General features: G+C 52.5%; 1 protein-coding gene across 6 annotated transcripts; it reads left to right on the top strand.

Moving 5' to 3' along the window:
- Window positions 1–138: 138 nt before the first annotated feature.
- C18H19orf47 (chromosome 18 C19orf47 homolog) lies at window positions 139–21,029 on the top strand. 6 transcript variants are annotated; one of them, XM_052655952.1, is made up of 10 exons: window positions 139–227; window positions 2,483–2,663; window positions 5,650–5,701; window positions 9,530–9,617; window positions 9,719–9,833; window positions 11,709–11,790; window positions 14,833–14,970; window positions 16,483–16,635; window positions 17,957–18,027; window positions 19,735–20,711. In XM_052655952.1, the coding sequence occupies exons 3-10, from the start codon at window positions 5,683–5,685 to the stop codon at window positions 20,230–20,232; spliced, it is 1,164 nt and encodes a 387-aa protein (XP_052511912.1). In that variant the 5' UTR covers window positions 139–227; window positions 2,483–2,663; window positions 5,650–5,682; the 3' UTR covers window positions 20,233–20,711. The 6 variants fall into 6 exon arrangements, with proteins under 6 accessions (XP_052511912.1, XP_052511913.1, XP_052511911.1 ...); XM_052655951.1 differs by lacking the exons at window positions 139–227; window positions 2,483–2,663 and adding exons at window positions 2,982–3,026; window positions 20,755–21,029 and having other exon boundaries at window positions 16,486–16,635; window positions 19,735–20,086; XM_052655949.1 differs by lacking the exons at window positions 139–227; window positions 2,483–2,663 and adding exons at window positions 2,982–3,026; window positions 20,755–21,029 and having other exon boundaries at window positions 19,735–20,086.
- The last annotated feature ends 235 nt before the right edge of the window (window positions 21,030–21,264 follow it).

The following is a 21,264-nucleotide window of genomic DNA, read 5'->3' as shown; positions in this document are numbered from 1 at the left end:
GGGCTGGGGAAGCGCCTGGGAGACTGCGGATGGTCACGTGACGATTGCCCCTGCGCTCTCTCTGGTGGCTCTCCCGTGGGCTAGAGCGGCCGAGGGCGGGTAAGCCCGACTTCCGGCAGCGAGAACGGTGCTTCCGGGGCGGGCAGCCGGGAGGAGGGAGGTGGGTCTGACAGTTGGCGCCGCCGGGAGGGCGGGCTGCGCGAGTGGGCGCGGGCCCCGAGGGCCAGGTGAGGCGCGGGCCAGGGGTGGTGGATATGGGTTGGATGCGGTGGAGATGAATGGCGCCCCGGGATTCCGGAGTCAGTCCTGGAGCCGCCGTGCGGCTCTGGACAAGCGATTTCTTTCTCTGAATCTCAGTTTCCTGCTCTGTAGAATGGGGGTCAGAATGTGACTATAGCATCCTCTTTATGGGTTGGAGTGAGAAGTCAGCTCGTGCTTGTCGGAGCCCTAGCTCAGCGCCTGGCCCACTGCACACTTCTTTGCTATACTATTATTGTTAGTATTGTTGATGATTGTGTTTGATATGGAAGATCAGGGTGTGGGAGCGTGAAATTGGGAGCCAACATTTCAGTTCAAATCCTAAGCTACACTTTGTGGTAGCGGACCTGTGCCTTCCCTTATCTGAACTTCATTTTCATCGTTTATAGGATGAAGGCTAATAATCCCTTCATCATATCATAGAGTTATTGTGAGGATGCTGATGAAATGTGCGTGTAAAGTCCTCAGCATAGGGCCTGCCGGTGTAGAGCAGGAGCTCAATAAATAGATCCGGACTATAATAATAATACTGGTCATAGCAGACACCCGTTAGGTGTTTAGGTCCCTATAGTCAAAGCTATGGTTTTTTCAGTAGCCATATATATGGATGTGAGTGTTGGACCATAAAGGAGGCTGAGCGCTGAAGAATTCATACCTTCCAGTTGTGGTGCTGGAGAAGACTCTTGAGAGTCCCTTGAACTGCAAAGAAATCAACCCTGAATATTCATTGGAATGTCTGATGCTAACGCTGAAGCTCCAATACTTTGGCCACCTGATATGAAGAGCCAACTCATTGAAAAAGACTCTGATGCTGGGAAAAATTGAAGGCAAAAGGAGAAGAGGTCGGCAGAAGATGAGGTAGTTTGATAGCATCACCAACTCAATGGACATAAATCTGAGCAAGCTACAGGAGATAGTGAAGGACAGGGAAGCTTGGTGCGCTGATGTCTGTGGGGTCACAGAGAGTCGGACATGAGTTAGTGACTAAACAATAACGACATAATGATTCCAAGAGTCATTGGTGTAGATGAGACTAGCAAGGAAGTAGAGAAGGAGAAGCTCAGAGACTTCAGCTTTCCTTCACTTTCCTTCTGATAGGAAAGACTTTGAATCTGCAGCTAGGCAAATCGACATCCTGCCACTTACTATTTGTCATATTTTGCTGAATCCTGTAGTATTAAGGCTTTCCTTTTTCTTTGAAACCACTGATTCATTTTTCTCCAGTCAGTTCATTTGAGAAGGAAAATTTGTATTGCTTTTCTAATGAAAAACTAGCATTGCTTGGCTGTGAAAAGGAGGACTTAGCCTGAACTCCAGTGGAAGCAGAATGGTTTATTACATTGTAGATAGAAAAGGAAAGAACTGAAAAAGGAATGACTTGTGTTTTTGTGATTCCATGCTGTCAGGTCTCATGGGTCCTGTCAAGTTATACTCTGTTTTCAGCTCGCACTTGGCATATGATGGTCTTGGCTTAGTGATTGTCCTACCCTTTTCCTGACTCACTGAAGATGTACTTATTTTATTTAATGCACATGTACAAAACCTACTGAGCATCGTTCTAACAGCTTAGCATTTAGGAACTCTTAACCCCACTAAGCACTTTAAAAATAGATACGCCTATCCTTTTTTTTCTTTTTAATTTGAGTATAGTTGATGTACAATAACTCCTGTCATTCTTATTTTACAGTTGAAGAAAGTGCGATCCAAAAAGGTTAAACCCACTTGCCTCAGAGTCAGGGTTCAGTTCAGTTCAGTCGCTCAGTCGTGTCCGACTCTTTGCGACCCCATGAATTGCAGCACGCCAGGCCTCCCTGTCCATCACCAACTCCCGGATTTCACTCAAACTCATGTCCATCGAGTCGGTGATGCCATCCAGCCATCTCATCCTCTGTCATTCCCTTCTCCTCCTGACCGCAATCCCTCCCAGCATCAGAGTCTTTTCCATTGTCAGGGTTAGGAAGTGGTAAGATCGAGCTTTGGAGGCAGGCCTTCTAAGGGCTGAGCATAGGGAGTCTGGTGAATGGTAATTACTTGAATTTTGGGGAGCTGTCATTTTTCTATTATTGTTATATAATTTTCGCTGTTCATAAAGTCAGCATGGGAGATAGGTTTTTAATGGTGGAGAGAGAAAATGGAGTCTGGTGGGGAATTCTGCAGCTGTAGTGGGAAGATGTTGCTACTGTTCAGTTGCTCAGTCGTGTCTGACTCTTTTGTGACCCCACAGACTGTAGCCTGCCAAGCTCCTCTGTCCGTGGGATTTCCCAAGCAAGAATACTAGAGTGGGTTGCCATTTCCTCCTCCAGAGGATCTTCCCGACCCAGGGATCGAATCTGAGTCTCCTGCATTGCAGGCAGATTCTTTACCACTGAGCCACCAGGGAGGATACCAGTACCTAAAGGCTTCTAGTAAGTATTAACTGAAACTTTGCTAAGACTCCAGTGGCTTAGCCTCCTTGCTGAGGGCTCCAGACCTCAGTGCCCAGCTCATAGTAATCCCTTGACCAGTGGACTGACTTGGGTTCGCATCCTCAGTTGCTTGCTGTGTGACCTCAGGCCTGCCACTATCCCCTATAACTTGGAGATTGTTTTTACTTTCTACCACAGGTGATGGTGAGGAGGCACTGAGGTGTGTTCATCAGCAATGCTAGGCACGTGAATGCTCATCAGGAGCTGCTGCATGGGCACCGGAATCAGGGATAACTTGTTTTTGTTTTTGAATCCCAGTAAAGCTCTGGCTTGATGTGGCATTTGGCAAATGACTGTACCACAGTGAGTCAGTTTTTTTTTTTTTTCCCATTGATTAAAATGTGGCTAATGATAGTCCTCACGCATGAGGAGGTTGTGAGGCGTCGGCGTGATGCCTGGCACCATTCCTGGTGCATAGTTGGTGCTTGCTATGTGCAGCATTGTTCTGTCTGGCTTACTGAAGCCTCCTTCAGGCCTTGCTCTTTGAGAGATGTTGGTTGTGTTGTTCTTGTCCAGTGGTAACATCCTGAAGGGAAAGGGCATCTTAGGAGCCAAGTACGGGATCAAGTGATGCCTCTGGTCATGTTCCTTATCCTAGTTGAGGGTGGAGAAGAGAGCATCACCCTGGGGACTTTGGGAAGATGTCACAAGGCAGGTGGCAGCCATGCAGAGTGATGGAGAGCTTGCTAGGAGGATAGGAGAAGCAAGCATGCAAGGCACAGGTGACATTCTGTGTGAAGAGTGGGTAGCCGGCAAAGCCCTTGGGTGTTGGAGGGAAGGCTGGAGTGAGAGGCCTGAGGGGCAAGAAGAGCCAGCACTCTAAAGTATTTAGCATGCAGCAGGCACTCTCAGGTACTCTGTGCATAGAAACTCATCTAGCCCCACAGCAGTCCTCTGGGGTAAGTCAGGGGTGTACCACCCAGTGTACAGACGTGGACACTGGGGCCTGACTGGTGAAGTTGCTTAGCAAGGTCACACAGCTAGTAAGTGGTAGAGCCAGATTTGAACCCTGCAAGTCTGGTTCCAGAGTCCTTACTTTTAAAAATAATTTTATTTATTTATGTATTTTTGGTTTTTGCCGTGCTGGGTCTTTGTTGCTGCACAAGGCTTTTTCTAGTTGCGATGCGCGGGGGCTACTCTTTAGTTGTGGTACACGGGCTTCTCATTGCAGTGCCTTCTCTTGTTGCGGAGCACAGGGTCTAGGGCGTGTGTAGTTGTGGTTTCTGGGCTCCAGAGCGCAGGCTGAATAGTTGTGGCTCACGGGCTTAGTTGCTCCGTGGCACATGGGATCTTCCTGGATCAGGGATCAAACCCATGTCTCCTGCACTGGCAGGCGGATTCTTTACTACTGAGCTACCAGGAAGGCACTCTCCCCTCCCCCGCCACACTTTTTTTTGGCTGCTCGGGCTCTTGCTTATGGAGTGCAGGCCTCTCTAGTTGTGGCATTCCGGCTTAGTTGCCCCGGCAGTCAGGTTTAGTTGTCCTGCAGCACGTGAGATCTTTGTTCCTCGACCAGGGATCGAGCCCACATCCCCTGCTTTGGAAGGTGGAATCTTAACCACTAGATCACCAGGGAAGTCCCCCAGAGTACCATCACTGCGATACCATTAAAATAGTGGGTAGGAAGGGGCAGATGGTAGGTGATGGTCCACAGAAAGGGGCTGGACAGTGGGCCTTTTGCACCCTGTAGGTGATGGACGGGTGGGGGACATGAGTCAGAACTGGGGGCTGGCATGAGTGCGGGGGAGCAGCGTAGGGGGAGAGGATGGCCAGGGAGGGGCAGTGTGGGACATGGGGGTTCCTGGAGTCAGTAGTGGCGGATCAGGTGAGGAAATGATTTCTTTTAGTTCTGTTTCAGCACTGCTGTTCACGTGCAGGAGAAGGTCTCCATTGGTGCTCGTATGTCATGTGTCTTTCTGGCACCCGCTGACCTTACCCAAGTAAACACTGGCTTTGTGTTTCTGCCCTGGGGCCCGTCCTGAGTGGAGCCCCGCCTCTTTGTCCCCGGCTCTCTCACTCACCTCCTCGCTCCCTCTATGGTATGGTCCCTGCGGGCTCCTGGCTGCCCCGCGGACATGCCAGATGGGCTTCTGGCTCAGGGCCCTGCACTTGCTGTACCTTCTCCTGGAACACCCTTCCTCTCTAAAACTGCATGGCTCACTCCTCCACCTCCTTCGGTCTCTTAAATGTCACTTTGGAGAGCTCCTCCTGGGGACTTCCCTGGCGGTCCAGTGGATAAGACTGTACTTCCACTGTTGGGGGCATGGGTTCGATCCCTGCTCTGGAAACTAAGATCTCGCGTGCTGCATGGTGGGGCCAGAAAGTTTTTTTTAAGAAACAACAGCAACAAAAAGAGAGAGCCCTTCCCCGAGCACCTGTTTAGAATTGTAAGCCCTCCCTTCCTGGGCCCTCCGCGTTTTCTCCATGACACTGAAGGCTTTCTGACACACGACACTGTCAGCTGGTTTGCTAATTGTTTTCTGTCCTTAACTGTGTCACCACGTAGAGGCCAGGCTCCGGGTTTTTGTTTACTTCTGTATTCCCGACCCCTAGAGCAGTACTTCACACCCAGTAGGTTTTCAGGAGAGAGTTTTTGAAAGAATGAATGGGTATTTATGGTTAAGGTCTTGGGCCAGGGAGGGTCTTTTATCTGTCTCTCTCTTTTCCAGCCAGAAACTTGGGAGGTGTGTGGGGACGGAGCTGTGGACATTTGCTGTCCCTGGGCCTTGTCCCAGGCAGGAGTGATCTCTGCAGTGACAGCTCTGCCCCAGGCTGACTTCCTGCCAGCTGTCCAGGCTATTCCTGGGCTGTGAGCCCCCAGCCCAGGAACTCTCTTCTGGCAGGCAGACAGACAGGCAGCAAGAGACGGACAAGACACTTAGCCGGCGGTGGCTCATGAGCGCTCTCCGTTCGTCCTCTCTTTCAGGCTCCAGGGAGCGGCCTGAAGGCCCAGGAGACAATGGTCTCAGTGACCATGGGTGAGTCTTCTCTCAAGGGCCCTCTCTCCCCTCTCCCCCTTTTTGACGTGTGACCTTAATAGGGGGGGCCGGGTGGGGGAGGAAGGGCCAGTCACTGGCAGGAACAGCTGTGCTCTGAGGAACCTGGAGGCAGGGCCAGGCCTGCTCAGGGCCGACTGCCTGCTTTCTGCTATCCTGGCCTCCTGACAACGTACTATGGCCATAAAGAACTCGGGTTCTGGAGTCCAGCAGGTCACCCACGTGACCTCTTAGAGCCTTGATTTTCTCATCTGTAAAATGGAGATCGTAACATCCTGGGACATTGCTTAAGTATTAAGGAGGTGATTGCATGTAAAGCCTTGAGCCTAGTTCTCAGCAAATGTTAGCTGTTACTATTCTCATGAGCTTTATCAACATTCTCTTTAAACTTTGTACTTGGGGATTGCCAAAACACAGAGATTATTAGCTAGTCACTTTTAAATTTTTGGACATTTGAATATACAGAGAAGTATGTAAAACAGATTTGTGTGATCATGAGAGCAATTAGAAAGCAAACATCTGAGTACATCCTTTTTGATTCCATTGACAAAAAGCACAGGAGTGGCTTCCCTGGTGGTCCAGTGGGTAAGACTGCGCTTTCAATAGAACATGGGTTTGATCCCTGGTCAGGGAACTAAGATTCCCACATGCTGCACAACATGGTCGAAATAATAAAACGCAGAAGCAGGCACAATCACTCTGTGCTGCTAGAAGGTGTTTATTGCCCTTGGGAGGCAGGGAGAAGTGGTTCCCTAGGGAATGGGAGGCCGGGGGAATGCTTCTAGAATGTTGGAAATGTTTTACTTCTTGATCTGGGTGCTGGTTACATGGGTGTGTTGGTTTATGAAAACCTATTGATTTGTGTGCACTTTTGTGAGTGTACCTTATAGTTCGGTAAGAAAGGTTTTAAAAAAACCTCCACCCATCTAACCATCCAGGTGGAGAACTAGAATATTGCCTACCCACCTCGAGGCTCCACCCGTCACACCACCTCCCTCCTTCAGATGGAAGCTACCACTATCTTCTCTATGTGATCTTCTCTCCTTACCTTACTTTATCGTTGTACCACTAATGAAAACGTTCCTACAGACTTGCTTTTGAATTTACATGAAGGAAGTCCCGCCATGCCCTGTGTTCTTTTGTATCTGGCTACTGTTGCTCAGCACAATGCCGGAGAGTCATCTCTGGTGCTGTGTGTAGCTGTAGTTCTTTCCTTTTTTTAAAAAAATCTGTTACAGTATTGCTTGTTTTAATGTTTTCTTTTTTTGGCCGGGAGGCATGTGGGAACCTAGCTCCCTGACCAGGGGTCTGTCTTGCATCCCCTGCAGTGAACGTCTTAACCCCTGGCCTGCCAGGGAATTCCCCGTAGTTCTTGCTTTACCCTGCTGCATCGTGTGGACTGGGTGAGCCATCGATCGTCGTTTTTTTGCCAGTGCTATTGTCAGTGGATACTGTTTCTGGATTGTGAGACTAGCTGCTAGGAATATTCTAGTGCCTGTCTTCTGGTGTGAACAGCAAGCCACCCGTTTGAGTCCCAGACACGCATTGTGGCCTGTATTATTATTTCTGAGACCGGGGTGCATCTTACAGCTGGTGCTTAGGACCATTTAACTGGCAGCAGGTTTTCCTCCTTCATAGAGCACAAAATGATGATGACGCCGGACACGGGGTCTCTTGCAGCTCCTGGACTTTGCTTCAGGCAACTGACTGCCTCCAACCGTGTGGTGTTTCCTTTTCCCCTAAGAACAGCTTAGTTGAGATACAGTTCACATTTCATACAACTCATTGGGTTTGTTTTTTTTTCTTTTTGGCTGCGCTGGGTCTTGTGGGTTTTCTCCCGTTGCTGCGAGTGGGGGCTACTCTCTTGTTGCGGAGAACGGGCTCCAGGGCACGCGCTTTCAGTAGTTGCGGTTCGCAGGCTCTGGAGCTCAGGTTCAGTAGTTGTGGCCCACGGGCTTAGGTGCTCCATAGCATGTGGAATCTTCCCAGCCCAGGGATCGAATAGGTGTACCCTGCATTGACAGGCAGATTCTTAACCACTGGACCACCAGGGAAGTCCAGTGGTTTTTAAAATCTGTGTTTGTAGACTTGTGCGTCCATCGCCACAATCAATTTCAAAATATTTTCCTCACTTCCCCCAGTTCCCAAATACCCATTAGCAGTCACTCCCCTCTCCCCCCTGCTTTCCCAGCCCGGTCCCTGGCAGCTGCTATTCTATTTTCTGTCCCTATAGATCGCCATAGATTTACCACTTCTGGACATTTCACATAAATGGAACTATTACGTGGTAGTTTTTGATATTTAGACAAAGCTGCCTGCTTTTGGCTAAAGGAACCCAGGCCCCCCCTCCCCCGCCCATGTCTTGACAGATGGAAAGTGCTTGTGCAAAGAAGAAAAAAGTCCATCCTTTCCTCGGGGCTGGTAGAAGTCCTGAGGCTGTGAGCACCTCACTTGCTGCAGGCCTGGGGAGACTGGCCCGTGCTGGGTGGGCACCTGAGACCCCCACCGCCCTCCACACAGCGTCTCATCCAGACTGTGTCCCTCACCCTGCTCTGAGCCTCAGTTGTCATATCAGCAAAATGGGCATAGTAACACCAAATTTCTCCTTTTTAAAAAAAATAGCGTGGAGTTTGGGATGTACCGTTATATACCATGAGAAAGACTTTAAAAGAAAATGTTGCTAATTAAATTGTGGCACACCATCAACTGTGAGGTAAATCCTAGTTTCCGAGATACTAAAATGTGAGAAAAAAAATTCTACTCGGAACCAGTAATCTTCTCTGATACCTGGCCTGAGTGGTCAGGGTCATTTTGAAGGTCACACCCAAGAGGCCAAGAAAGAACTTTGGAAACAGTGAAGTTGGGTGGATGGAGTCTGCCTGGTCTAGGCTCCACGCGTAGTGGGGACGTCGTCACCGTCACCGTCACCATCACGGCTGCCGTGGGGGAGGACATCCTCTGGGCCTTGTGCCATTTCGAGCCCTTTCTGCATCCTTTCCCTTTAGTTTGCACGATGACCCAGGACGTCAGCGCTCTTACTACTCGAGTGTCTGCTCCCTGAGGGAAGGGACTCTGGGCCCTGCAGTATCCCCAGTGCCTAGAGCGGGACTCGGTGTGTGCCAACTGCTCAGTACATGCTTGTGGAATGTGTGACCCCAGAGGAGACCGAGCAGCAAGTGCTACCTTCCCCAGAGTCCTTTTTCTGGGAGATGGCAAAGCCAGGATTCCAACCCACACTCCAAAGCCTGTGCTCATGACCTCCTTTCTGAGGCTGGGCTGCTCCTGTGTGTGTTGTAGTGGAGATGCTTGCTGACACCCAGAGGCCAGCTGTGCAAACCTTCTTTCCACCCACCTGTGGATCCTGTCACCCTCTGGGCCTGCACCTGTGATGGAGACCTGGGTGGAGAACCCAGAGTCCTGACTCCCCGCCGCCCCCAGTCATTGGCCAAGCCTGGGGGACAGTGGTTGCTGGGGGTCATCATGCTCCAGGCAGGGCAAAGTTGTGAGGAGAAGGGCAGTCCAGGAGCACAGGGGCTTGGGGAGTCTGCTTCTTGTTAGCAGTGTGGCCTGGGGCCAGGCGTCCAGCCTCTCCCTGCCTCAGTTTCCTCGTTGGCCATGTAGAGGTTTCAGTGCTGCTGAATTCACAGAGCTGGCAGGCCAGCTTAGTTCTGTCATCTATGTGGAGTGCTCAGGACCTGGCATTTGATAAGCATTTAATTTGTGGGAGCTGCTGCTGTTGTGGTTTTGCTGCTGCTGCTCTAAGGAGAATCATGTGAATAATAAGCCCTGTCTACACCTCCACGCTCCCAGCCACTTCCGAGTGGATCCAGTTCTTTAAGGAAGCCGGCATTCCTCCAGGACCTGCTGTCAATTACGCTGTGATGTTTGTGGATAATAGGTAAGGCTGCTGAGGGGACAGGGCTGACCCTGGGGAAAGAAGGGGAGTTAGGGAACAGGCCGGCCCACCCACCCCAACTCACTTGTCACCCTTCCCTGCAGAATCCAGAAGAGCATGCTGCTGGACCTCAACAAGGAGATCATGAACGAGCTGGGCGTGACCGTGGTGGGTGACATCATTGCCATCCTCAAGCATGCCAAGGTGGTGCACCGCCAGGTGGGCTCTCTGCTCGATGCCTCTGTTTCTGGGTTTAGGGTGGGATGGAGGGCTGGTGGTAGAACCAATCGGAGGCTTGGAAGCAAAGGTAGGCATACCTGGATTCCAAGGTTGGTTCCACTGCTTGCTGTGTGACATGGGGCACGTTGCCTAACTTCTCTGAACCTTACTTTCTCCGCTTGTAGAATATACATAGGCAAACCTGTTTGGTAGGGGGATTGTAAGTATTAAGCTACATAAAGCCCTAGCACAGTGTACACAGCAGGGCCTCATTAAGGGCTCTCTGTAAGTATTATTATTATTATTACTGTTAGTTTTTCCTTCCCTCATCATAGTTATTCTTACTGTGACTCTTCTGTCCCCAAAATAGGAGCTTCCGAGGTGGGACACAGTTGGTGTGTGGCCAACGGCATGGTGGTTCCATTCTTGGGCTTTCTGTTGACAGTGACCTTGGACTAGTGGTTCACCTCCCCCAGTCACTGAAACAGGCCTTGCACTCACCCTTTCTGAATAGGGCCTCTGTGGCCGTCCACCAGAGAGTGTATATGGCGCCAAGTGCCGGGCCTGGAGTGACGAGGTGCTTTAGCTGTGATCATTAGCACTTCCAGGCTCTTACCGTGGCCCGCCAGTCCCTGTCTCATCCTTTATACACCTTACCAGCTTATTGACTCCTTCTTCCCGAAAGGGAGGCTTGTTGCAGAGGCTGCACTCTCAAGCAGTCCACGTACCACGTGGTGGTCACTGGGATTTTTCTCATTAATTTTAGAGGCTTTCTGCATTCCAGGGCCAGGCTTTCATCTGCCCATCATCCTGGACAGGACCCTGCAGCAAGGGCTTTCTCAAGCCAGGGATGCTGTCTTAGTTATCCCAGAGGTCACAGAGCAAAATGTGTGCTTTTCTTTAAACTTTTAAATTTGAGACTGATTTTGGATTTGTAGAAAAGTTGCAACAATAGGACACAAAGTTTCTGTATTTCCTTCGCCCAGCTTCCCCTAATGTTGACATGCCACCTAGCCATGACGCGCCTGTCAAAACTAAGAAAGAAGCGTTGCTATGCTGTTATTGGGCTTCCCAGGTGGCACAGTTGGTAAAGAATCCCCCCTGCCAGTGCAGGAGACGTGAGTTCGATCCCTGGGTCGGGAAGATCCCCCGGAGAAGGGAATGGCAACCCACTCCAGTATTCTTGCCTGGAGAATCCCAAGGACAGAGGAGCCTGGCAGGCTACAGTCCATGGGGTCGCAGAGGCAGACGCGACTGAGCGCCAGCTTATGCACATGCTGTTAGTCACTAAGCTACGGACTCTGGGTTTCTTGCGGTTTCCACTAACGTCCTTTTTCTCCTCTGGGATACCACATGGCATTTTCTCCATGTGTCTCCTTAGTCTCTTTCGATTTGGGCCAGAGTCCTGCTCTTCCCGAGTTTTAGATGACCTTGACAGTTTTGGAGAGTACTGCTCAGCTGTTCTGTAGCGTGTCCCTGTTTGGGTTTGTCTGGTGCTTTGTTATAAGTTGGGCTTCCCAGGTGGTGATGGTGGTAGAGAACCTGTCTGCCAATGCAGGAGACGAAAGAGACATGGATTCAGTCCCTGGGTCAGGAGGATCCCCTGGAGAAGGGCGTGGCAACTCACTCCAGTATTCTTGCCTGGAGAATTCCAATGAAATGAGGAGCCTGTGGGGTACAGTCCATAGGGTCACACAGAGTCGGACATGACTGAAGCGACTTAAAACTTGCAAGTAGGAGTGAAATGTCTTGAAATCTCTTCTCTAACAGCCCAGGCTCTGATCTCCCCCAGTTTTGCTCAGATATCTGGGTCCCCTTTTCCTCCACCTCACATCCCGTCCCCATGGTAACCCCAAGCACCTGTTTTCTTTACAGGATATGTGCAAAGCTGCCACTGAGGCGGTGCCCTGCAGCCCCAGCCCCCTCCCAGGCGAGATTCGCCGGGGTGCTTCTAGCGGTGAGTGCTGTCTGTCCAGGCCTCTTTCCTCCGTTCTGACATTCTGTAGTGAAGGGGACACGCCTGGACTCTGCAGAGGTGGAAGCACAGCCATCTGGGGCTCTCTTGTCTCAGGGATAAATGGGGCAGAGAGTGACTGTGCATACGATCGATTTTCGTTCGTGGTCGTTCCATTTTGCAAAGCCACTGGGAGCACTGAGTCACTGACTCTGAGTCACTGGTCCCAGGGAAATGTGGGGTCAGGTTCCTGCAAGCTTCTGGTCACAACATCTTCATCATCTGACTAGTGTACAACCTTATTTTATGTGTGTTTCTATTTTAAAAGACCTTATTTAATATATATTGTTGATTCATTGACAGTGAACTCACAGCCCACAGCACTAAAACTCATGCCTGAATGAAGCTTATCCAATGCACATATGTTTTCCATAAAGCACATCCCCGCCTTCTTGAACTTAGGACACTACCCAGCATCTTATCACCAAGCTTGGGGATCATTTTAAACAGCAGAATCACTAACAGAAACACAAAGTTGTGAAAATAACGCTGAGGAAACCGTAAAAAGATGGTGCGGAGAAGGTGATGGCACCCCACTCCAGTACTCTTGCCTGGAAAATCCCGTGGGCGGAGGAGCCTGGTGGGCTGCAGTCCACGGGGTCGAGAAGAGTTGGACACGACTGAGCGACTTCACTTTCACTTTTCACTTTCATGCACTAGAGAAGGCAATGGCAGCCCACTCCAGTGGTCTTGCCTGGAGAATCCCAGGGACGGGAGAGCCTGGTGGGCTGCCGTCTATGGGGTCGCACAGAGTCAGACATGACTAAAGCGACTTAGCAGCAGCAGCAGCAGCAGCAGCAGCACTATATAGACTTATTTACTATGTGAGCTGTGGCAGGATAGCAGAGCGTCGCCTTGTTTGACCTCAGTTGGGAACATGCATTAGGCAACTCAGGATTTTTGCCTCTCTGTGCCTGTCTATAAATGACCACAGAACCCCACAAGTATTGGTTTTGAGGTTGTGAATAAATTTGTAAATATGCCAGTTTATAAATACAGAATCTGAATGATAAGAATCAACTATATTTATACTTCTGATTTTTTAGCAGTGTGACACTTGAAAAATTTGACACACATGCATACGTACATATTGATTAGCCTTTGCTGCTTAACAGGCTTCCCCCAAACAGATATAAACACACATTAAAAAAAAATTTTGATTTCAAAGTAGTTGATTTCTTTTCAGAGTAAGAGGTCACCTTTTGCAAAATTTATTTTATTTTTAATACTTGCGCCTTTTACTACTTCAAATCATACTTGTGCACTTACTGATAATGAGGAACTGATCTTCTGACCCAAGGTTTTTAAAAAATTTTTGTTGAAATATACTTGATTTACAGTGTTGTGTTAGTTTCAGGTATGCAGCAAAGTAATTCATTCAAGTAACACACACAAGCACACATACACCCACCCACCCACCGTTAGTTCCCTGACAAGGGATCAAACCCATGACCCCTACAGTGGAAGCCACTCTTAACCACTGGACCGCTGGGAAAGTCCTGATTTACGGGAATTGATGTTAAATGGACTGTGTAGCTTTGATGTATTTTTCTGTATACTGTAGTTATAGTTAAAAACAACCAAGCAATAGGAAATTATAATCTTGTGTTGAGGGTCATCATGAAGGATTTCAGGAGACTTTGAGAGGTAGCACACTGCAGGAAGAGAGAGCTTTTGCGGGGGGGAGGGGGTAGGACAAAGTAGCAAAGTCTGAAAGCCACTATGGGGGGGTGTTCCTAGGCCTACTGAGCAAGGAGTGGTAGCATGAAGACCCCCCTGCCCCGTCCCCTGCAGGGCTCCCCCAGGAGTTCAGGAAACCCACCCCCGAAGCTAGCAGCAGCTGCTCCTGGCCCTCCCGTCTGCTCTCTGTAGCCCATCTTGCAACCTGGGACACCCCTTCTCCTTCTCCACAGGAGACGGGGTGCCTGAGACTGCTCCCCACCTCCAAGGGAGGTCACCTCTTTTCTTGTCCCAGCCCAGCTGAAGGCACACCTACAGTGCCCAGGGCTCCTGCTGGGTGACCCTCCTCCCTGAGTGCCCCCAATTTCCTCATCTTTAAAGTTCGTTTGCAGCAGAGCCTGTCTGCTAGGGGTGTTGGGAGGTTCGGTGACCCTGTTCATCTTTTCAGTAGATGTTTATTACTGAAGACCTGTGAAGTGCTGAGGACACAGTAACAAACAGTATCTCCTCTTGAGGCTTGCAGTCTCTTGGGCGAGTCTGCCAGTAGACAGATAAATGTACTTGAATGTCCAGCAGTAGTGGGCTTCCTTGGTGGCTCAGCGGGTAAAGAACCCGCCTGCAATGCAGGAGTCACAGGAGACGTGGGTTCAATCCCTGGGAAGCCCTGGAGGAAGGGCAAGAAGATCCCCTGGAGGAGGACGTGGCTTCCCGCTCCAGTGTTCTTGCCTGGAGAATCCCATGGACTAAGGAGCCTGGTGGGCTACAGTCCGTAGCATCGCATAGAGTCGGACACGACTGAAGTGACTGAGCATGCACGCGTATCCAGCAGTAATACGGACTATGAAGAAAAAGAATAGTGTAGGGTAGAAGTGGGAGCGGTTGAGGGGGCAGTCGGGAGTTTTCTCTGAGGAGGCTAAGTCTGAGAGGAGACCTGAATGAAGAGAGAGAGCAGGCCCATTGATACTGGGGGAGTCGTGAGCCAGCCAGACAGCAGATAGACAGATAGCAGGCACCCCAAGGTGTGTGCTTTCTGGAGGAAAGCAAGGCTGTGGGGGAGGGAGAGGGAAGGACTCAGCACTGGGCTGAGTGGCTGGTGGATGAAGGGTGCTTGGAACCATCTGGTCTGGGCGTCAGGAAAGGCCCCCCAGGGCCAGGAGGGCTGGACTAGTCCCTGGAAGACAGGCCCTCCCCAGGCCTCCCTGTCTTGACAGTACAGCCCATTCAGTCCCAAGGTGGCCTTCCCCATCCTGCCACCTTTCCTGGGGCCCTGTCTCACTGGACTCTCCTCTTTCCTCTTCCTGCCAGCCGCCTCCCGAATGATCACCAACAGCCTGAACCGAGACTCCCCACCTGGCACTCCCCCAAGGCGGCCGGACACCAGCACCTCCAAGATCTCTGTCACCGTGTCCAACAAGATGGCAGCAAAGAGTGCCAAGGCTGCCGGTGAGGAGACGTGGGCAGGGGGTGGGAGGAGCTGGAGGCCGCTGCGGGTTGGCAGACGGCATCTGGGGGATGTGTTCTTGGCGCTGCTGTGCAGGCCATGGGGTGTGCACAGTGTTCAGACTCGGTCAAGTCACGGCCTCTCTGGGGGCCTCGCCTTCCACGTCTGTCGAAGGGGGCTGGCGCTACCCTCCTCCACGGACGGTTGGAAGCCCTTGAGATGGTGTCTGTGAGCATCGTGGGCCCGTTGCAGTTCTCACGCAGGGGCCAGTTCAGTCTGTGTAATTTTTATTTTATTGTGGTGAGAATACAACGTGAGATCTGCCTACTTCATGAAACTTCATGAAACTTTACGTGTGCAGAACAGTGTTGTTGACTGTGGGTGGTTCAGTCTTTTTTAACAGATGGTCACTGAGCCCCGCACTGGTGCCCGGCCCTGTGCTTGATGCCTGGGGTCAAAGGTAAAGAAGCTACCTTTCCTCTTAGCCACCAGAGGGATCCTTTAAAACTTTCCATCTGATCCTTTTCCACCCTTGTCTAGAACTCTCCAGGGCGTCCTATTGTTCCATTAGTAAAGTCATCTTCCCACATGGCCTTGCTGGGCCCTGTGGATTCATGTCTTGCCTGCTGCCTCCATTCCCCTCCAGGGTCCTTCCCATCATGGGGCCTTTGCCCCAATATTCCCTTCTCCCAGGGCCCTCTTCCTGCGTAGACTCTTCTATGCTTGGCCGCTGCTCTTCCTGGTCTCAGCTTGTGAGCTGGGAGTGGGGCACGGCCTTTGGGCTTCCAAGCCCGCCTTCTGTCCGTCACACGCTTCTGCCTTTGTTGAGTCCACCCCCACAGCCCAGTGGTCTTGGCCCACGTGGAAAGCAAGGCCCAGGATGGCACCCAGCCCCGTCACGCCCCGTCCACCTCCATCACAGGTGCTCCCTTTGGGCCACATGTGTCTGGAAGCGCCTCCTCCTCCTCCTCCTGATTGTTCAGTTTGTGGGCCATGAGCAAGAAAGTTAAGATTCATTTCTAAAGTAGTGAAAAGATGCGGGGCCTGGGATGGATGGTTCCTTTCCCTTCAGCACAGTAGAGGAGATTCTGTTTATTTTTGTAAGTTGAGGTGTAATTTACTTTTGCACAAGGCACACATTGTAAGTACATAGCTTGAATGATTTTTAACAAATGATCATACCTGTGAAGCCATTACCTTGATGGCCTGTCCACCACCCAGCAGTTTCCCATCTGAGAGTATTCTGGCTGGCCTGGGAGGCGAGCCTACTGGGGGGTGGGTCAGAGCCACAGAGAGCCCGGGAGGCCAGCCATAGCCTTCTGCAACCCCACTGGGCCCAGGCCCCTGACTTTCTTGGTGGATCAGTCAATGCCCATAGGGGAGGTTGGGAAGAGAAGGGATTCTGGTCATGGGAACGCATGGAGATAAAGGGCACGTGTGTGCCCTTTGCAGGGTGTCCAGACCCCACCCTGAGTGGACATTCAGAAGATGCTCACCACCACCCCCTCCCCCAGCAGCCCTGGCCCACCGAGAGGAGGAGAGCCTGAGTGTTCCCACCAAGCGGCGCCGGGTCACCGCCGAGATGGAGGGGAAGTACATTATCAACATGCCCAAAGGCACTACCCCGCGGACCCGGAAGATCCTGGAGCAGCAACAGGCAGCAAAAGGTACTGGCCTGGGGAGGGGCAGAGACTCTGTTTCCCTTTTGCTGCGTCTTGCAGGGTTGGTCACGTTCTACAGGTGTTGGCCCAGAAGCAGGCTCTGATGGGGATCCAGGGGGCTTTGGACCCAGGGACAGCAATGGTGGCCATAGTAGAGAGGGGCGCATCACCACCTCTGCCTTCTTGTCCTGCAGTTAGCATAGCAGGGATCCTCGGTGCCTCAGCAGGCGTCTCTCCCCTGGCGGACGGTGGCACGGATCCAGTGCTGGTCTGCCTGCTAAGTCAGTGACCGTGCCTGGCTGAGGACAGTGCCCCAAACAGTAGGAACCATCGTGGTGAGCCAGAGGGGTCAGGCTGAGATTCAGTCCAGAGCTGGAGTTTATCTGGTGGTAGGAAGATGCTCTTCTTTAAGCGTTCCTTTTGTGCTCAGTTGTGTCTGACTCCTTGCGACCCCATGGACTGTGGCCCACCAGGCTCCTCTGTCCCTGAAATTTTCCAGGCAAGATACTGGAGCTGATTGCCATTTCCTTCTCCAGGGGATCTTCCTGACCCAGGAATCGAACCCTCGTGTCTTCTGTCTCCTGCATTGGCAGGTGGATTTTTTACTCTGCTGAAGCCCTGCATTCTGTCAGAACATTGTGTATATTCTCATGGAAAAATATTCAGTGGATGCAGAGGCAGTGAAAACAAACTTGTATCCCACGTGTATTGCGAACCTTTCCAGACATCTGTCTGTGTGTTTACATGCATCTCGGCTTTTTTTTTCTTTTTAAGCACAAATAGTCTCATCCTGCCTGTATTGTTGTATAAGGTTTTATTGAGCTCTTTTCACGTTAGTGCACATGAATCTGCTTCATTCTTCTTGATGGCTGTTCAGTGTTTCCATAATACTTCTGTATCGTAATCTAGTAAACATTCTTCTGTTGATGGCTCTTCAAACTGTTATTTAGGGAGGGTATTACCATTTATCCGGTTCTCTTAGAGGCCCAAGGCCCCCAAAAGAGGGAAAGGAAGCAGTAGGGATTGAGAACTCTTCCTGCACATACACTTCTTGAATTGGTACCAAGAAGTGAGGACTGGAAGTGTCCATTTTAATTGATCCTTCTCACATTTGACATTGACCAGAAGTGTGGGAGTTAAGGTCAGTGTTAGCGGACAACACAGACATAAAACCTGACTCCGTCCAGTGTGCGCCTGCTTGGACCAGAGCTTCCTGGGGTCTGGGCAGGCCGTGATGACCCCTCCCTGTCTGTTCAGTGCTCAGCCCGGCTTAGGCCTGCAGGGGCCACCCCTCAGGCATAGGCTGACAACCTCACTTCCCTCCCAGGTCTCCACAGGACATCTGTGTTTGACCGCCTCGGCGCTGAGACCAAGGCAGATACCACAACGGGGAATAAAGTGAGTGGGAAGTGGGGGAGCCCCTGGGGACTCTCAAAGCTTGGTCTTCCCTGAGTGTCATTCCTGGCGCTTTCTGCATACCCCTCACCCTGTCTCACGTACCTTTCCAGTCCGGCTCCCTGTCTGTCTGCTACCCCGATCTCTCTCCCGATTTCTAGCCCCAGGGCTCTAGCGGACCCCTGGACAGTGTCCTGGGACCCCGCCCACCAGCATGTCCCCTAACTGGCCTCGAATCTTCCTCCAAAGCACGTCCTCCTCCTGTCTTGGGGACTCCATCTGTCTCCTGTCGGCAGCCTCGTCCCGTTGGGATGGGCAGTGGCCTCCTAGCTGGTGTCTGTGCAGCTCCAGGGAAAGCCCTCCAGCCCCTCCCTCACAGGAGCAGCGCCTACAACCCACAGGACAGGCCCCTTCTGCCCTCCTCGCCCACTGTAAACCCTTCAGAGGCTTTTCACCAGCCCAGGAGGTAGCCCAATCTTCTTGCCTCCACTTGCGGTCCCGCAGGCTCCAGGCGTGGCATGTGGTTAGGAGACGCAGCCTGAGCCTGTTGCCTGGCATGAATCCTGCTCTGCCATTGCCTGGCTTCATGGCCTCGACCCTTTCACCTCAGTTTCCTCCTCTGTATAGTCCCTGCCTCACAGCATAGTCATGAGGACTCATGAGGTATACCTGTGTGGTGGGGTCTGTCTGGTGCCTGCTCGGCATCTTTTTTTTTTGGCCACACTGAGTAGCACACGGAACTTTCCCTACCAGGGCTTGAACCAACGCCCTCAGCAGTGGAAGCACTGTCTTAACTGCTGGACCGCCAGGGAAGTCCCTGGTGAGCGTCTTGAAATGGCGCCTCACATTCACGCTGGTCAAGTTTGCCAGCTGCCTTTCCTTGCTTGCTCACCAGGGCTCACTCACTCTGGCTTTTTTCTCATTTCCTAAATCTTATCATGAGCGTGATTGTAATGCTCAGGATAACCTGGCTTAAAGATGCCGCCGTGGGAAGAGCTGGGCAAGTACCCCATAAATATGACTCTTACTCATGCCTGGGGGACTTTGAGGGTGCACTTTACTCTGCTTAAACAGCGAAGCCTCAGACAAAGTGTCCCTGAACTCAGCGAGGAGACAAGGCTTCGCTGTCCACAGCTCTCCACTGCCCCCGCCCCACGCCCGCCCTCCCAAGCACGCAGTCCTGTCATTACTGGAGAATCACTTGTGTGAGGTTCAATGCCGGCTCAGTCTTCCCCGCTGGACCGTAAGCCCCCTGTGAGTGGGGCAGGGCCAGTCTTGGTCAGCACTGAGTCCCCAGCACTGCCCAATACAGGCCAGATATTGAGCTGGGACTCAGATTATTTGTGGAGTGATTGACCAAATTCTCCTCTTCTCTGTGGGTCCTCTATAGACCTTTGCAGACAGTTTTTCCTTTCACCTCCCCTCTCCCTCCTGCTCTTTATTTGACTCACGTCTACTCAGCTCTCAGGTCTCATCCTGGAGGTCCCTTCTCCAGGGTGCCTTCCCCTAACTTCGGCGGGGAGTGGTCTCCTCTGGGCTCCCCTAGTTCCCTGGACTTGCCCTCTGCTGGCTCTCACGACTATCGAGCGTGTCAGCGAGGGGTGCGCTTCCCAAGTGCAAGCCCCACGAGGCCAGGCACGGATGAGGCAACTCTGTGATTACAGGGTGAGTGGCTCGGTGGCTCACCTGTCCTGTCTGTGACCCCCACAGCCCACCGGAGTCTTCAGCCGTCTGGGGGCCACGCCCGAGACAGACGAGGATCTGGCTTGGGACAGTGACAACGACAGCAGCAGCAGCTCCGTCCTGCAGTACGCCGGGGTCCTGAAGAGGCTGGGCCGCGCCCCCGCCAAGGCCAGCCCGCAGCCTGCGCTGACTGTCAAAGCCAAGGCGACGAGCTCGGCGCCGACCGCTGCCGCCCCCACGCTGCGGCGCCTGGCCCTCTCCTCGCGCCCGGTGCCCGAGAGGAAGCCGGAGGCCCTGTCCAAAGTCAGCATCATCCAGAGACTGGGCAAGCCCGCCCTCGTGCCTGAGGCCCAGGACAGCCAGGTCACCAGCACCAAGAGTAAGTCCTCAGCTGAGGTCAAGGTCACCATTAAGAGGACTCTGGTGGGGCCCCGGGGGAGCAGCTCCAGCGAGGGCCTGGGTGCCCAGATGGACCACGCGGGCACCGTGAGCGTATTCAAAAGACTGGGCCGGAGGACCTTCTAGCCCACGGGCGGGGCGCAGGCCCCTCTCCTGACTCCCGGCTCCATCAGTCTTCAGCGAGGGCACGTCACCCCTCCCTGCCGGCTTCCGGACAACTTGTCGCCCCCTCAGGTGTTCCGCTGGCCTGAGCTTTCCGGGGAGCCACCTGGGTGTTCTGAATCCGAGAGGGTCGCTGTGGCCCGGCCTTGCCGCTCTGGGGCTTCCCTTCCTTCCCGTCCTCTGCTCTTGCCTCTTGACTGTGGCCTTGGCAGGACCCCACCTTTACCTCTCCCGATGCCAAGGACCCTTCTCCTCCCCTCCATGCCCTTCCTCTCTCCCAGCAGCATCTGCTGCCTCAAACCCGCATTCTGGGGCCTCCCTGTCCCCCAGAGAGGGTGCACCCGGAGGGACTTCTGTGTCCCCCACCCCGGGACTTCCTTGCCCTCTGGCCTCTGCCCCCCCCCCCGCCCACTGCTTTGCCCTCCCCCACTCTCTCCCGATCTTCACTCTGTTCATTTCTTTTCTGTTTTCTGTCCCCGTGGCAAGGCCCGACTGTCCGCTGCGTCCTGCCTGACCCTCCTGCACCTCCGGCCTCCCAGCGGCGCCCTCGTCGGCGGTGGCGTCGAGCCAGTAGAGACTGTTAGCCGCCCTCACTCCCAGGCTGGAGGGACCTCCCCAGACCCCGGGCTGTAGCCAGGGCACCCGCCCGGGCCTCTTTTCTCCCTGAAAGTCTGTGGCGGGCGGCGGGTAAGGGGCACGGAGGTGGGAAGCCAACACCGAGAGAAGAAAACAGCTATTTTAATATATTTTTGTGACTTTCAGACTGTTTCCCTCCCCTCCTTCAGGGTGAGTTGCAGGATTGGTTTTTACACGCAGCACAGAGTGGGTGGGGCACCCGTGGAGAGCTGGGCAGCTCCCTGCACACCTGTAGGCCGTGATTTTGCTGCCAGCTCTGAGGTGAAGGGAGTAAGTCCCGGTCGTCATCCACTTGGGCCACCACCTCCTGCTCTGGGCTCCCGCAGGGCCTCTGTCTGTCTGCCCTCCTCGTCATAGGTT

Source organism: Budorcas taxicolor, chromosome 18, assembly GCF_023091745.1.
Source record: "Budorcas taxicolor isolate Tak-1 chromosome 18, Takin1.1, whole genome shotgun sequence".
Taxonomy (NCBI): domain Eukaryota; kingdom Metazoa; phylum Chordata; class Mammalia; order Artiodactyla; family Bovidae; genus Budorcas; species Budorcas taxicolor.
This window is presented reverse-complemented; position numbering and strand designations above follow the sequence as displayed.

Bases quoted from the DNA above. Each gene is read 5' to 3' on its own strand.
- C18H19orf47 (XM_052655947.1), top strand. From the start codon at position 2,997: ATGTGGCATTTGGCAAATGACTGTACCACA. The intron at 11,791-14,832 runs GTGAGTGCTGTC...TCTTCCTGCCAG, and splicing joins TCGCCGGGGTGCTTCTAGCG to CCGCCTCCCGAATGATCACC. The intron at 18,028-19,734 runs GTGAGTGGGAAG...TGACCCCCACAG, and splicing joins ATACCACAACGGGGAATAAA to CCCACCGGAGTCTTCAGCCG.